General features: G+C 36.6%; 1 protein-coding gene across 3 annotated transcripts; it reads right to left on the bottom strand.

Annotated features, from left to right (window-relative positions):
• Positions 1 to 675: 675 nt before the first annotated feature.
• LOC107765049 (myb family transcription factor PHL7) lies at positions 676 to 7,433 on the bottom strand. Of its 3 annotated transcripts, XM_075252565.1 has the most exons (9): positions 7,244 to 7,385; positions 6,853 to 6,926; positions 5,187 to 5,282; positions 3,371 to 3,568; positions 2,927 to 3,003; positions 2,776 to 2,818; positions 2,572 to 2,629; positions 2,315 to 2,387; positions 676 to 1,355 (listed from the first exon to the last, which is right to left on the bottom strand). In XM_075252565.1, the coding sequence occupies exons 4-9, from the start codon at positions 3,474 to 3,476 to the stop codon at positions 819 to 821; spliced, it is 894 nt and encodes a 297-aa protein (XP_075108666.1). In that variant the 5' UTR covers positions 3,477 to 3,568; positions 5,187 to 5,282; positions 6,853 to 6,926; positions 7,244 to 7,385; the 3' UTR covers positions 676 to 818. The 3 variants fall into 3 exon arrangements, with proteins under 3 accessions (XP_075108666.1, XP_075108667.1, XP_075108668.1); XM_075252566.1 differs by lacking the exon at positions 6,853 to 6,926 and having other exon boundaries at positions 7,244 to 7,433; XM_075252567.1 differs by lacking the exon at positions 6,853 to 6,926 and having other exon boundaries at positions 7,236 to 7,377.
• Positions 7,434 to 16,849: the final 9,416 nt, after the last annotated feature.

Genomic DNA, 16,849 nt, shown 5'->3' with positions numbered 1-16,849 from the left:
AAGAAAGAAGCTTTTTTCAAGGTATGCCATTTGCAGTTGTAAAGGAAGCAGCCTGGTTCTTGCTCTTGTTGCCATTCTTTTGATTTGAAATATAAAGTTGATTAATGTTAACAACTAATTCTTGTGTATATGTTTCTAGCTATGTGGTTTTTTAGATAATTATTACAAATGGAATTTGCGAATATATAGTTGATGACACTTATATATATATAGGTGTATAAAGGACACCCTGGTGCACAAGACATCCTACATTCACGCAGGGTCGGGGAAGGACCGTACCCCAAGGGATGTGATGTAAACAGTCTACTCAAACCCATGACATATAAATCACACCGAGAAAACCCATGACCTATAGGTGTATCATATTTTAATTTGTTGTAGACTGCAATCTGTTTTTTTCAATCCGCTCGTGTATTTGAATCTTAACTATTGTAGTTCATAGTATTATTTAGTGTCTAGATTGTGAATTAAAAATTTTGATGTGCACAATAATTGGTTATATATTGTAGCTCACAGTTGAGAAGTTATTAAAAATTAGTGAAATACTATCGAGTTACAAATAACAGAAAATAGTACTCCATTAGTATCTAGCATCAGTAAGTAATGCAAGTGAAGTAGGCAAGAATTCAGAACTTTGTTAAGAGTGACTATAAAGCAAGAGTTGTAAAGTAATTCTTGAGAATAAAAGGTATATTTAACCTAGTACATTCAGTAAACAAAGTAGCATCTGTGACTGAATGAGAACAGATATTTTCAGACTACACATAGTAGTTCAATTGAAGTCCTATTGCACATGCATCATGCAAATATGGAGTAACTTACATGTTACTCCCAGAAACTTTTGAACCTTCATTGCCAAGAGACAATCCTGATGAAAGATTGAACTGGTCGCTCGCCAAGAAGTCTACTGGATTTGATTGCTGGTATTGTGAGCTCAAGCTTGATTCCAATATCTGGTGGGGAAGTAGCATATCTGCTTTAGTAAATGCGCCTACTCTTTGTTTCTTTGATGACCTTTCACCTTTAGGGCTGTTTATTGGAGAAGTCTCACGGCAACCAGAATCTGGAGTAAGAGGCTCATGTTGCGAGGAGAATGATTGATCGATAGACAGGCTCTTGGTAGGGGCATGTTCTTGTACAGGCTTATCAACGAGAGGATACTCGGATGTTGGTGCAGGAGTCCCAGGATCAGTCCGGTTATCAGATTCTGGACCATTTTCACCTGCTGCTGGTGAAGGAGTGACCCCAGAAACAGGAACTTCTGAGAGAACTCCACTGAGCCGCTGTTGTTCTTCGATTATCTTCTTCAAGTACTTTCCTTGTGCTTCAATTCTAAGCTGTAGCTGTCTTTGAACCTGTAAAAGTAGAAAACTAAGTAATAGGAGGTGGTGACAAGTAACTTTCAAAATCCCTAAACTTTTTGCTGGAATAAAATCCAAGTCCCATAACTTCCTATTTATCAAACTGATATATGAGATGAAGTGAAAATGAAGCAAGTTATCTGTATACAAATAAATATCAGTTCATTTCACAAAGCATGCTCAATATATCTCTGCTTATGATGAAAGAAACCAAATCCAGATAGATTTCAAGGGAAATGTTTGAAGATGTGCAATTGGAAGGCCACAAACAAATATTGGAATTTAGATGCTGGACTTGGGAAAATGGATAATTTAGTTACTACATATTTTCATCTAAAATGAAATGCAGGATCAAGGTCAGCTACTATACATCTAACTAGTAAAAGAGCTTCTTTCATGTCTCCAGGGGGATATATAGAGCAGATAGGACAACATTTGAAGAGGAAGACAATTAAAGCCTCAATCAATGTATTTTAAAGACAAGTAACAGAGGGGAAACAATGTTCTTACACATGTTTGTTTCAATGGCAAGTTTAAGATATAAGTAGAAGTTAATAATACGATGACCAAAAATAGAGAAAAAGCAGGCAAGTTTAAGATAAAAGTAGCAGTTAAAAATAGGATGACCAAAAATAGAGAAAAAGCAGGTGGCTAACATCTCCTTGAAACTTTGGTAACTGTTGAAAGACAAAACTCTCGAACAGGTTGAAAATAACTTCCTTGCTAATCAAACAACGTTTCTTCACTTTCTATCCCTTCTCATGCTTTAATTAACCAAAATGATTCAAGAAGCTCCAGAATCCTTGTAAGAAGAGTGAGGATAAAGGTTTTTTGTACTGTAAATATGGCATCTATCCACTGCTTTTGCGCTATATATATATATATATTATATATATACACAAATTGTTATTCTTTCTCAAAAGAATTGTTCAAGAAGCGCCAGGAGAACATACCTCCAGTTGCTCATGCAGTCGCTTTTGCACCTCCATCTGCAGTTTTAGAGCCTCATTTATCTGCACACCGGCGCTAGAAAAGAGCAATAATTCCCTCGTGTCAAATTATAAATATTTCAGCTAAAGAAGAAAGATGATCAGAATGGAGAATGCAAGGCATTAGTAGGTATATACAGCAAATTAGTGTAAATTATGGAAGATTCAATGCTTGTGTCTTCATAAACAGATAGACAAGCAAACAGGGAAAATCTACTCACGATGAACCATCCAAACTGGAAAGCATATCCCCTGATTCTTTCTTGTCAGAATTTTTCCCTTGCAATCACAATTGCGGGCAAAAAAGATATCAGAAAGTGTTTTACTGGAGAAGCATAAAATCACCACATTTCAAATGAATTAAGTCTCTTTAAAGCTTTAAGAAATAACCATCGTCTGACATTTTGAATTCTAATGGAACCTACCATCAGATGAGGAATCTGGAAGGTATTTAGCAAGTCGATATTTCTGAATGAACAGGCAAATGAATGCAATTTAGTCACTACAATGAAATTCCTTTTTAAGAAAATAACGAGTCAGAAGACGTTTCAGAATATTTTGCTGCTGCATGTGTACCTGTAAATGGCTTTTTACATGGTAAATAGTTAGCCCTTGCACACCCATGACTCGAAGAACACCTTTAGGGGTAGCACCTGAATCAGAAAAGGAAATTACGTCAGAAACATTAAATAATCTCAAAGCCCAAATGTAGAAATACAGGATCACACCTCCCCTAATGATTATTTATTGTTAGAGGTTTTCTAGGCGCTGCATCTAGAAGCGTAGCAACTGATTAATGGCAAGGTGTAAGACACACAGATAATCATAGGAAAAGATCAAATTATTTGTGATCCATATATCTGAAGTACTATATTGTCCAAAGCACAGCAGGAAGGTTGCCTCCCTAGCAAGTCAATAAGGATTCTTTTCTCTTATAGATTTTTTTTTCCTTTCTAGAGTGCAAAGGCGGGTTAAGAGGGAAGATAGGAGCACAATTACAACTAAACTCTGAGAACTTACGGTCCGGGCCACCAAGTTGTGCAACGGCATCAACGAAACGTTCATGAAGCTCATGGGTCCAACGTAATCGTTGCTTTCCAGCAAGACTAGGATTTATTGGCTCCATTGTGTTGCCACCAGCCTAATATCTTACTATACGCACTGTAACGCTTTTATGAACTAAGCTTGAACTGGGACGCCTTTAGCCTGATATGCAAACTAGAATCAAAAGATAAACACACTTTTTGAGAAAGAAAAAACAAAAAACCCATAACATATGAAAAGAGAACGAATCAGAAAGATAAACACACACTTGAACAGTAACAATAATTCTTTCATCAAATTCTCCAGTGAACATTCATCAACACTGAATGGATGTTAGAGCGGTATCTAATCAGTCTATTCTCTGTAAGAATGTACAATCTAGTAGAACTACCAGGTTAACCTGTACATTGTAAAATACATTAGGCAGGTATTTAGCAGCATCTAATATTTTCATGTCGTGTATTATACAGAAAAACATAGCTCCGAGCTGACTCGGAACTTCAGCAGGAATTGAAGATCGATGAGCAGACAACCGATAAGGCACAAGTGATGTACTTATAGTGCTAACCGGTATCAAACAAACCATAAGTTTTTGATTAACGAATACTACACTTTAATAATGGAAAAAATGCATTTAATTTCTAAAAGTAAGATTAAATATTCTCATTTAAATCTAGAGGTAGGTGAGTTCACTTTAGATTGAAGATTTTTTTTTTATATAGGTGAGATCCATTATCTAATCACATCAAAGTTTCATCATGTAATAAATTTTCCTCCATTCAAGAGAATAAAGGATCTTCATTGATCAGCCCTAAATTATGATATCTTTATTGCTTACCCATTTTACAGGAGAATAAAACAAAACAGTCTATCCTTCAGCAGAAGCCTTAGTTGTATCAACCATGAAGGAAATCTTCATGCCATGATGACACTGAAATCTTAAACACTCTAGCTACTTAAAAGCTGTATATATAAAAAATGACCTCTTCTTAATCTATCAGGAAAATTAGGATGTATAATATCGATAGTTATCTTTCCATCCCTATAATGACAAGCAACAACTGACCCAGAGGAAAAGGAAAAACACAAGTTTCCACATTCATCTTTTAAATTACTTCTTTTAGAACAAGTGGAAAAATACAGTGTTCTCCAATCTATAGAGAAGTGATAGCGAGTATTCTGGAGGCATGCATGAAAGTGCATATTCCCTAACTACAGGAGTGATTCCAAATCAAAGTGAATAAAGAACTAGCTTCTGAAGTCTGAAATTTAGGAAAATGATTTATTACACCAAGTCAACACAATTGACAGAAAAAGCTGGGTTATCCAGCATGCAAAACAAGGGTATGCAAGGTCTACCAAGTTTCTCATAGAACAAATTATAGGTGGAGTGAGTTTCTACGGGAACCAATGGATTTGGTTTCCTAAAGCAAAAGAATAGCTAAAATTGAAGACTGAATAAACTCTAGTCCATGCACATACACACCATGGGAGAAAGCAAACCAAAATAAGGGAGGATAAATGAATGTGAATGGGAGAGTAAACACGTCAAGAGGGAGCAGTGAAAATAACATCCACTTCAGCACTCCATGCAAATATCACAACACACTTACATATAAAGCAATATCAGTTTTACAATAGTTTTCTCAAGATGCATGGGGTGTATCACTCTCAAAACGATTGCTCCACTGAAAACTAAAAACATAATCTCAAGAAGAAAGGATAAGAAACTCTAAAAGGTGAACACGTTTGGAAGTAAATAAACTTAGTGTACAGGTTAATATTTATTAACACTATGCTTCAGACAAGTTGATAGCTCACACGAGCAAAACCATTACCATATGAATAGTAATGCATGGATAACATTTACGTGCACTTTCAATTTCTCCTGCATAGCATTAAAAATGGAAATACATAAGTTGATAATACACAATTCAACCTTGCCGCATCTTTAATATGAGACACAATCATAAAACAGCATCTTGTGGACAAATGGACATAGTTTCTCAAAGGAGGGGAGGCTCTTTTTCAGTCAAAGAAAGTTATTTTAATCTGAGCTCTAATAAAGTATTGATTGATCGATGGCCGTGGAAACTTATATGGAAGACGAAGCTCCCTCCAAAGATCAGTGCTTTCTGCTGGACTGCTCTACATGGTGCTTGCCTAACTCAAGATAACCTCACCAGAAGGAATTTCCAATTAGCCAACAGATGTCACATGTGTCTCTGCGACTCTGAATCGATCAATCACCTGTTTCTACATTGTTCAGTTGCAACTGACATATGGTCTATGTTCCTCGCACCTTTTGGACTGCATTGGACTATGCCATGCAGTGTCAGGGAAGCCTTTGTGTGTTGGAGCTACTGGGAAGTTGACAAATCCATCAAGAAAATCTGGTCTATGGTTCCTGCTTCTATTTGGTGGTGCTTATGGACAGAAAGGAATCAAAGATGCTTTGATGATATTTCAACTGCCAGATATCAACTTAAGGCTAGATGTTTAGTTTTCCTTTTTAGTTGGGTTAACCATACCCCTGTATATAATCCTGACCTCTTTTTGGAATTTATCAGCTCTATAATCCACTGATTGTTTTTGGCTACATTATGAGCTGATACTTTTCCTATTTTGTAATTCTGCATTCTCTGGATACTTTTGTTATTAATATACCACTTACTTCATCAAAAAAAAATAAAAAATGGACATAGTATCTCAAAAAATTTCTTCATATTACAGGAAATACTACTTGTTAAGAAAGCGACAGATGTTCACTCCTATGTACTCGGTTACATCCTAAATCCAAAAGTGACAAGAAGACTTTACCATGAAAAATATAATCGATTAAAATTTGAAAAGAAAAAACAGAAAGAGGTTTGAAGAGTGCAGATGCAAATACAACTTATGCTTGGCTACTACGTATTTTGTACCCGGACATAATATCCATAAAAACCTAGATGGCAATTCCGTCCCGATAGTAGATGATACTCTTGCCAATGAAACATTGAGCCAAAAATTCAAAGGACAGAACCAACAACCAAGCTACATGTTTATACTCAAGGGGTACAAAAACACCAAGTTATAAATTTCCTTTGTTTACTTTAAGTACACTGTTTTAACCTAAAATTTTCTTTCTCTGATGTATGAAAAATGTTAAGGAGAAATAACAATTTTACCACCAAGCATCTCAAAGCCTTAAACAGCCCAAAAATTAGCTTCAACAATCTATCAATAATTATTAACTCATCATTAAAGAAACATTTCTAACCCATTTATTAAAAAGGAAAACTCATAATTCAGTAAACTAAGATTAAAATTTTCCTAAAACAGCTAAATTTCCACATTTTTAACCTATTTCTCTAAATTCAAAAACTTATAAGCAATTTTACCCCAAGAAATTCAACAACAAGCTAAAATGCTCTGAATTAAAAAAAACAAATCATTTCACTAGCTGGGAAACACACCCTTTAAATAAAAGACATCATTTCAGCTCCAAGACTAAACATTTTTCACCTTCCATAAAACTCAACAAAATCACCTGAAATTTACATCAAATTCAGCTACAAGAAATAATTTTTGAAGAAAAAAGTTAGTTCCAAATCATTCTAGTCAACACTTTTACCTTATCAAGAAAATAACCCTAGTTGCATGTGTAAAAATCACACACCAATTGTTATAAATCAAAACCAAAACTTCAATCTAAAACTTCCATACAATAAAAACCCCACCTTAAAACTCAATAAAATACCCAATTTTTCCATCAAATTTTGCTAAAAATGAGAAATTAAAAAAGGAAGAGAATTTTGAAGAAAAAAATAACGATCTTCACAGAAAAAAACTGACTAACAATCTTACAGAGCTGTAAAAGATCTCTCTTCGTTTTCCTTTTTGATGAGATCTTCGAATTTGGTTCTCTCTCTCTTTCTCTCTCTCTCTCTCTCTCTCTCTCTCTCTGAGTGCGAAGTGATTTTTTAATTTTTTTGAATTTCTGGAATATTTTGTTAAGAGGAAAAATATAATTAATGTTAGATGGGGAAGAGAGGAGAAATAGGGTTGTGAAAGTGAATTATTTAAAGCTGACCGCGAGCCGGATGTCAGTTCTGCCCATATGACTGCCCGTGGTGCCCGAGGTGAGAAGGACATTGACAAACCCTTTTTTTTTTTTTTGTGTGAAAAAAGTTATACTCTATAAAATTACATTAAAGGGAATATTTCTTGTTCTTGATGAATATAAAGTACTCTTATGACAAAAAAAAAAAAAAAAAAAGAATATAAAGTACTCATGTATTTTTATATATAAAAATAATTTTTTTTTAAACAAAAGCAAGAATAATTATATTTTAGTCTTCTATATTTCTTAACAAGTTTTGTAGAGAAAGATTAATCGAGAAATGAAGCACAATTTATGAAAGCCAAATATTATACCGATGGGCATCCAGTCAAATCTCAATGGAGGAACGGGCAATCTCACAGTTGGAAGTCCATGTGTAAAATAAAGAGTAGAATAGAGCCTTTCGTCCAATGGAAAGCGAGGAATGATAATGTTAGTTTTTTGTTTGACAATTGGTTTAAACTTGGTCATCTTCACAGTAGAATGGCAAGAGATGACATACAGGATACTATTAAAGTCAATGAAGTCTTAATAGATGGTCAATGGAATTTGATACTAACATTGTTTCTAAGTATTGTTGTTGTACAGATAAAAATATGCAACATAATGAAAAGATTGCTCAACATCTTTTCAGCGGTGGACAACATGCCCAAACTACTATGGGATTACTATGCGGGCAAACTTGACATCTTACACGGGGGAGTGCCTCTGAGAAACTTGATTGCAAATTGTTGGAACTATAATGCACATAAGTCTATCTTTGCCTACATCTGCAGGATACTGCCACCTATAGTGATATGGTAACTATGGAGGTCAAGATGCAATTCTAAAAATGGAAAAACCATCATTGGCAAGATCTATCTCATTGATCAGCTACAACATTGTGGAGCTTGTCAAAGCCAAATTCAAGAAGTTTGAGATCAACTTTGCTTGGGAGAATCTGTGCAGAGTTGGTGACTTAACCCTAAGAGAAACCAACATTTCAATAGTCAAATGGATTAAACCACATGTTCTGTTTGTAAAGCTAAACTGCGATGGTTCCTGCAGACATTACTAGAAATCTGGTAAAAACCGACCAAAAAAACCGACCAACGTTGGTCGGTAATGGCCAAAAATCGACCAAAACGCGACCATTTACGTGTGGACGGTATTTTTGTGGTCGGAAAGGAATACCGACCAAAGTTGGTCGGAAATTACCGACCAACTTTGGTCGGTCAATTAAATTCAAAAAAAAAAAATATTGCAAAAAAAAACCGACCAAAGTTGGTCGGTTTTTTCCGACCAAAGTTGGTCGGTATTTTAATTATGTAAAAAAAAGATTCACCATCTGAAAATCGAACCGGGGTCTGTACTGTGGCAGGATACTATTCTACCACTAGATCATTGGTACATTTTGTTTTAAGACTGTCTTTTATTTGATTTATACTCTTTAATTGTATTTTAGCACGAAAATAACCGACCAAAGTTGGTCGGTTTTATTAAAAAGTAAAATTACAGACCAAAGTTGGTTGGTTTTTTTAAATGACCCGCCGAATTAACCGATCAATTTTGGTCGGTTTTTTTAATATTAATTTTTATTTATATTAATTGAAAAACCGACCAAAGTTGGTCGGTTTCTTGAAACATAAAATTCGCGGGACTCAAAAATAGTTTCCCGCATTTTTGCGCCAAAGAAAACCAACCAAAGTTGGTCGGTTTCGTAAAAAAAAAAAAAAATATTTTGAAAAACCGACCAACTTTGATCGGTTTTTTTACCGACCAAAGTTGGTCGGTCGACCTTGGTCGGTTTTTGCCAAATTTCTAGTAGTGAGAAATAGTGAATGTGGAGGAGGTGGTATAGTTAGGGATAGTATGGGCAAATTTATCATGACATACTCTATCCCTTTGAGTCAAGGTACTAGCAACTGGGCTGAGGCTAGAGCTTTCTTGTTTGGGATCAAGTGGTGCATCGAAATGAGATATAACTTTATCATTGGTGAAACCGATTCCCTGTTGCTGCAAAATTGTATCTCTAGCAGCTAGTCGATTCCGTGGAGAATCAAAGAGGCAGTCCAAGAAATTAGGAAGCTCATTAATAGACAAAGAATTTTCACCTACCACTGTTTCAGAAAGACTAATTAAGTTGAGGACAAATTGGCTTCTCTAGGCCATAGTTAGGAGAACCTATACATTTGCACAAACTTTTGCTATTACCTGGTCAAATTAAAGGGATGCTGAACATAAATAGATGGTAGCTTCCTTCATTTCGAGTCAAAAAGAGGAAACCAAGTATGCTTATTTACGAGGGGTTAATTTCACTGAACGTCATCCAACTTATCATTTATTTCACAAAAGTCACTTATCTATTTTTCATCACTTAAAAGTTATTCAACTTTAACTTTGTAACTTAAAAGTCATTCTAGTTCAAAACCTATAAAATATCTAATAAAAGAATGACATGGCATTACATTTAATTAAAAAATCTAACAATAATGTCACATAAGTTTAAATAGACCATATCTAAGTTAGAATCATTTCTTCCTCAGCCCGATTTCGGTTGGTTTTTTGAATATTTATTTTATATGAAAAACCGACCGATTTCGGTCGGTTTCTTAAAAAATAAATTTCGCGGGATTCTAAAATAGTTTCCCGTATTTTTGCGCAAAAATCTTCCCGCATTCTAAATTTTGCGGGATTCTAAAATAGTTTCCCGTATTTTTCCGTATTTTTGCGCAAAAAATAAATTTTTGCGCAATATATAATTGATCATCATCATCCTCCAAGTCGTTCCCTTTGATGGCGCACGTGTAGGAGGTCACATGCTCATTTGGGTCGGTTGTTCTGTTGTACTTTGGAATTTTTGGCATGCATAACTTCTTTAAGGTTGGCTTCGGAGTTGCGCTCGGAGGGAAAGGTTTCTGAACAAACTTCTTGGAATCCAGACCCTTCAATATCGGTGGCACTCCTAGGATCTGGTCGACCCTGGAATTGTAAGTTTCCATCGTTTTGTCATTGGCTTCGATTTTCTTTTCTCTTGATTCTACCAGTTTTGTCAGTTCCTCGAGCATTTTTATGATTTAGGGGTTAGTCCCAGGTTCAGCTTCACTCGGCCTCTCCGTGATTGGTTTGTTTGTGCGAGTGATTTTCCTGGACGGCTCTGGCTGAATTCTGCTGGGAGCACGACTTTGATTCTGCAGCTGGCTTATCACTCCCTGTTGAACTTGTAGCATTTCGAAGATCACTTGCAAGTTGATCCCATCTCCTCCAATGTCGTGTGTATTTTGGGTTGTCGATCGGACTCCACCGCGGACGGTGTTCTAAGGATCGGTAGGCAGATTCGCATTGATGGCCACATGTGAGTTAGCATCAATTGGGTCTGCGACCGTAATTTTGATGGGATCGACAGGTGGCACCTCACCACTGGGCACCATATTGTTTGTTCTCGCTGTGGTGACCGGACTCAGCGTCCACATTTAGACGTGCAGACTAGGAGTTCGACATTTTGAACTTTGACCTGAAATTAAAGACACTTCAAAGAACAAGTGTAAAATATGGTGCATTATATAAATTTATATCAAATTGCCACTATTATCCTTATCCCCACGGTGGGCGCCAAACTGTTTACCCTCAAAATCGGATAACAATTAAATTTGTAAGTGGTTTTAACGATATGCAGATTAATTTGATACAAAACGATAAATTGAGTTAGATTGAACAAATAAAGATATAGTAAATTCAAACCACGTGAGGAGGATGATTCCAGCCTTAGTGAAATATTTACCCTAAATCCGGGCTCACAATAGCCAATACTGATGAACAAGAAGAAGAGTTATGAATAACAGTGAAAATAACAGTGTATTGCTTTGGGATGCATGTTACAATGTCCTTAATGAATAATCGGACTCCTCTTTGTATAGTAGGGGAAATTTACCCTAAGTACTATTTTATAAAAGGTAAAAAATCTCCCGTTGAACTGATTACTGGATTCCCGCCGGTACGTGCCGAGATATGCGCTGTGATACCCGGTTGGTTGCGGATATTATGACCTTCCGTTAATCGAGTTCGAATGCTCAATAATGCTTTCCGAAGTCTCTTGGGATTTGGACAGATCACGGGGCCATGGCCTCGATATACTCGAGGGCGGACGTCGTGCCCCCGGTGCCTGACTCAATGAGTCTCTTACCTCGATTTCGGTTCCTTGCAGTCGCGTCCTTTACTCGATTTATTTTATCTGAAACCGGGCCGGCTTATGGGTGCGGTTTCACTCGTATACAAATTTTAAAGGAGAAATTGACTCAAATAAATTTATTGATTTAGTAAAAGCAAATTGAATGTCAATTTCACTCACTTTGTTTACTTATTTGTGATAGTTTTTGTTTAAAGTTATTACTTTAATTATTTAATAATGTCAGCGAAAGCTGTATCATTGATGGGTTACTGTTTAATGTCACTAACTATCAATAAGTTAATAAGCATAAGCGCAAGCGATCCTATAATGTATCGTTGCCAAAATAAGAAAATGTTGCCAAAAATGAATTATAAAAATTAAGCTGATTGTGGGCAGGTAGGGCAAAATCCAGATGTGACGACGGGGCTGCCCGTGGTGCCCGAGGTGAGAAAGACATTTTTGTTTCAGGCGTAGAAACGACGAGGGATTATTAGGCTGGCCGGCCGGAATCTGCTTGGTAATATTCCGGGGCCATTTTAGCAAGTTTTGTCCTTTACTTATTTATTGTTATTGGCTAATTAGACACTTTGAGGTTTAAACCAATCATCACATGCTTTCATTTGTCATCATTTCCTTTGTTTATTTGGTTAAACTTTTTATAACTGAAAATTTCAACAGGCTAATGTACGACGGTATTACTAATACTTGGTAATCAGGAGTGTAGACACCTTATCTTGAACGGTATACTTGGTATCACATGATATTGGTTCGTCAATTTTTATATATATATAAAATATAAATATTGGATATAAATATAAAAATTGATGTCGCTTGTCGTTATATTAATTTATTTATTTATTCACTTCTCAAATATCGCTTTACAAAAATTCTTGTGTATGCCGCTGTTGATAACGCAAAGTCAAAAATTCCTTTGTGATCCCTTTCTTACCTTACTTCTTTATCTTTTATGAAAGACAAAAACTCCTCATCAATTAAGAAAAATTTCTTTCTTCTCTTTACATTGAATTGTTCTTTATTAGGCTCATAAAGAACCAGTAAAAGAGAATAATCTCACTTTGAATATGTCTATATACGGGTAAAACCGGGCTCACTGAACACCTCGATTTCCCAGCAAGACAAACGGAGCAGGAACGTGACCGTAATGAAACAGAGTCAAAGCGAGGAGCCCCTCGTACCGGGGCTCGGGCAAAACACCTGCCCTCGGGGGTATCAGGGTCGTGTCCTCCGGGTCCGGTTCAAGGATCAAGACTTCGGAGAGCATTACCCAACAATACCATAACCGAGACACCCACTCTTAAGAACCTTATGTGAATTTAAAATTGTTCATCTTTCCTTTCTTATACTGAAATATAAAATCCGTAGTCAAACAGAATTATCGCACGTCCCGAAACCATCCAGTGTAAGTAACCGATTCTAGTGATATACAAATTCGAAAAATTTTCAATTGCCACATATATATTTTGAATCCATTAGAACCCTCTCGAGAGTCATCCACTCCGCTCAAATCTAATTTGCTCCGCCCAAACGGGCCGAAAGACACGTGCTCCTTTAGCACACTCAATACTCAAAGAAGTAACCTTGCCTTAACACGACCAATCAAATTCATAATTCCTGTGCACTACATCCTTCAAAATAATAACTTAATCATTCCATAATTTATATATTTTTATAAAGTGCAATGTAACCCGTATCCAGAAATTTTCTTACCCGAGTCATCCTCGATCTCCATCTTTGCAAGTCATAACTAACCCATAAGTATGCCTCAGACCAAAACTAAAATTTAACATATATCCATGAAATTGAATTGTCAATAGCAGGCTCCCCCACTTGGCTCAAAGCCATACAACAAAATACTCCATAACTCACAATACCCATACTTTATTACTGCCATAATACTGCAGTCAGTTCAACGAAAATTCTTCTCAAGCTTACACAACACCTACCATAAAATACCTCAAACATCTGCTAAGTTCACATTTATTCTCGTGACAGTCAAGTCAACTTTCTCAACAAGATTCAAATTCAAATCTCAACACATATGCCAAGCTGGTAGAAAAGAAACTCTCCACTCAACATTATAAGGAACACACCTACATACATTACTCCGCAGGAGATAACCCACCTGCTTAGCCTCAAATTGGCATATTGCTATACTCTTTCGCAGCCACAATTACCACAGAATCACTTAATCTTTCTGAGTCAAAACTCATTAACAACACATGAGAATTTAATTTGTCCCACTTTAACAACGTGAAAGATCCTTCAATACACTCACATCTCAAGACAATACATCAATTCGAGACAGAAGTCAAATACCCAATAGTCCTTTTTACTTATCAAGCAAACATTTTTTTTGTCACTTTCAAACCATCCGAACACCTCCCGTAATCACAATATAATAATCATATGGTCATCCAGCCATTCATCGAGCCACAAATTTCACTCAAAGGGACACTATCGGACATACGAGTCCAATTGTACAAGTTCACACAACTAAAACTACCGTGCCTAAGCTACGGTCTAATCCTAGCCTCAAGTCCTCCAGACTAGCCAATCACCAAAATACAGAATACACCTTTCAAACCACGTTCATGGAATCATAAGCCGGCGATGCACATTTGATACCGAGCGCTCATATGTGCACGCGAATGCGTGGAAGGAATTCAAAGAGTTATGTTTCAAGCTGAATCAATTCCGCACGATAGAATACAAGAAAGTGAAATTTTTCTAAGGGTTCGGCAGCCTCTCGAAGATAAGTACAGAAGTCTCCGTACCGATCCACAAGACTCTACTAAACCTTCTTATGACTCGTGAGACCTATGTTACCTAGAGCTCTGATACCAACTTATCATGGCCCAAAATTCTAACCTGTCGTGACAGAGCCTATCTCAATACTAGGCAAGTCGACAATCTCAATAAACCACCATATCTTTTAAATTTGAAAATATAATAATTAAATTCAGCAGAAGAAACTCACAAATTCAAATATAACACTCCCAAAACCCAGTGTCACTGAGTACATGAGCATCTAAATTGAATATAAAGTTTGACTGATAAAATCATTGTCTGAAAATATAGAATAATACAATAATTAAACAGGAAGGGAATCAAGTTTGCGGACGTCAAGTAACTACCTTGATAGTCCCCAATAGAATTAACTTCGAAATCTAGCAGCCGCCGTATCTGGGAGTACCTGGATCTACACACGAGGTGCAGAGTATAGTATGAGTACAACTAACTCAATAAGTAACAAGACTAACCTTTGGGCTGAAAGCAATGATGAGCTCCGTAGGTACAGTCCAGTATATATAATGGTACAAAACTGTAGGCATGCTTTCAAGTTTAACAGTTAAACTCAGTACAAGTGAAATAGATCAATACTGCATGATATGAGGTATATGACGTCTCAGTAGAAAGACCTCATGTAAATACTGGCCACAAATTATTCGGTCACTCGGTACTTTTTATGGCCAATCCAGCCCAGGGGTGTTCCAACCTGTATATAAATACACATCGACTGACAGTCAGTCACTCAGTACCGTATAAGGCCAATCCATCCCTGGGGTAATTTATCCCCAAATATAAATGATACGGACAAGATCCATATACAGGTAAATTGATTACAATATAAATAAGTAAGGTAAGTCCATGCCCTAGGAAATCCATCCTGAATATGTATAATCATCTACGCTCACTAGGGGTGTGTACAGACACCTGAGGGGCTTCTTCAGCCCAAGCGTAATATAAAGCCGATATGGCCTACTGCAGGCGGGCAGTCCCGATCCGTATAATAAATAAGCCTATAAGGCCTACTGCAGGCGGGCAGCCCCGATCCCTAAAATAATAAAGCCAACAAGGCCTGCTGCAGGCGGGCAGCCCTGATCCATATAATAATAAAGCCAACAAGGCCCGCTGCAGGCGGGCAACCCCGATCATGATAATAAAGCCAACAAGGCCTGCTGCAGGCGGGCAGCCCCGATCCATATAATAATAAAGCCAACAAGGCCTGCTACAGGCGGGCAGCCCTGATCCATATAATAAATATCCTCACAATGGATGAGCACGACTGAGTATGAAATGTATATTTTAAAATAATTAATTTAACTACAACATGACCCCATGGGTCCCAAAATATCGGCACGTAGCCTAAACATGATCTTTAATAAGAGCCCAGCTCAATTTCTCTAACACGTGGAAAATTTTAAGATAATAACATGATTCTTTAATTTATACAACTTTACAGAATTTATTCAAGTCACAATTTCAATGGTGCACGTCCACACGCTCGTCAACTATCGTGTGCGTCACCTCCAGACAATTTATATAACACCAATTCGGGGATTCATACCCTCAGAACCAAGTTTAGAAGTGTTACTTACCTCAACAAGACGAACCCAATATCGACAAGCTAATCAGTACTCAGGAAATTCCATTCCGTGCGTATCCACCTTTGAATGCCTTCTTGACTCCTCAATTCAATGCCAATGATCTGAAACTAAAATTCACCCCTTAATGATACTACAACGATCTACTATACTAAGCAACTTCAATCTACAATATCAACATCCTATGAGACCAACATTAGTAATCAATTCCATAGTTTAGGCCATTTAGACAATTTACCAAACACCTAGTGGGCATACATTAATACATTTCTTAACCATAGATTTAGTTCTTCCAACTACCATCATTTACCAATAATTCATCCCATCATCATTCTTTAACAACTTATAATCCTAACATCACGTGTGTGACCAACCATTCTCACCCAACCAACAATATTCCATCAAATAATCACCTTTCAATCTCTACAATGGTTATGTATTTAAATTAAGAATTAATGGCTTCCAATCACTATACCATAAGTTCCAATACTTGATTCATACTCATATTTTCATAATAAATCCATATATGTACACATAATACTCTCACACCCAAGAATCATACTTCTTATGGCCTACTTTTAATCCAAATCCCGAAATTACAAATTAGGGTATGGAACCTTACCTCTTTGATGAAGATCTTGTGCTTCCTTGATTGTTGAAGATTGGTGCAAGATTGGATGATTAGAATGTTAGGTTTACTCCTTCTCTCTCTAAAATTCTCTTATATCTCTCTAAAATACTAGGTTTTACCTCACAAATGTCTTAACCCCTCTCTCTACCCGGCCTTGGTGTTATTG

Source organism: Nicotiana tabacum, chromosome 4 (assembly GCF_000715075.1).
Source record: "Nicotiana tabacum cultivar K326 chromosome 4, ASM71507v2, whole genome shotgun sequence".
In the NCBI taxonomy this organism is placed as follows: Eukaryota; Viridiplantae; Streptophyta; class Magnoliopsida; order Solanales; family Solanaceae; genus Nicotiana; species Nicotiana tabacum.
This window is presented reverse-complemented; position numbering and strand designations above follow the sequence as displayed.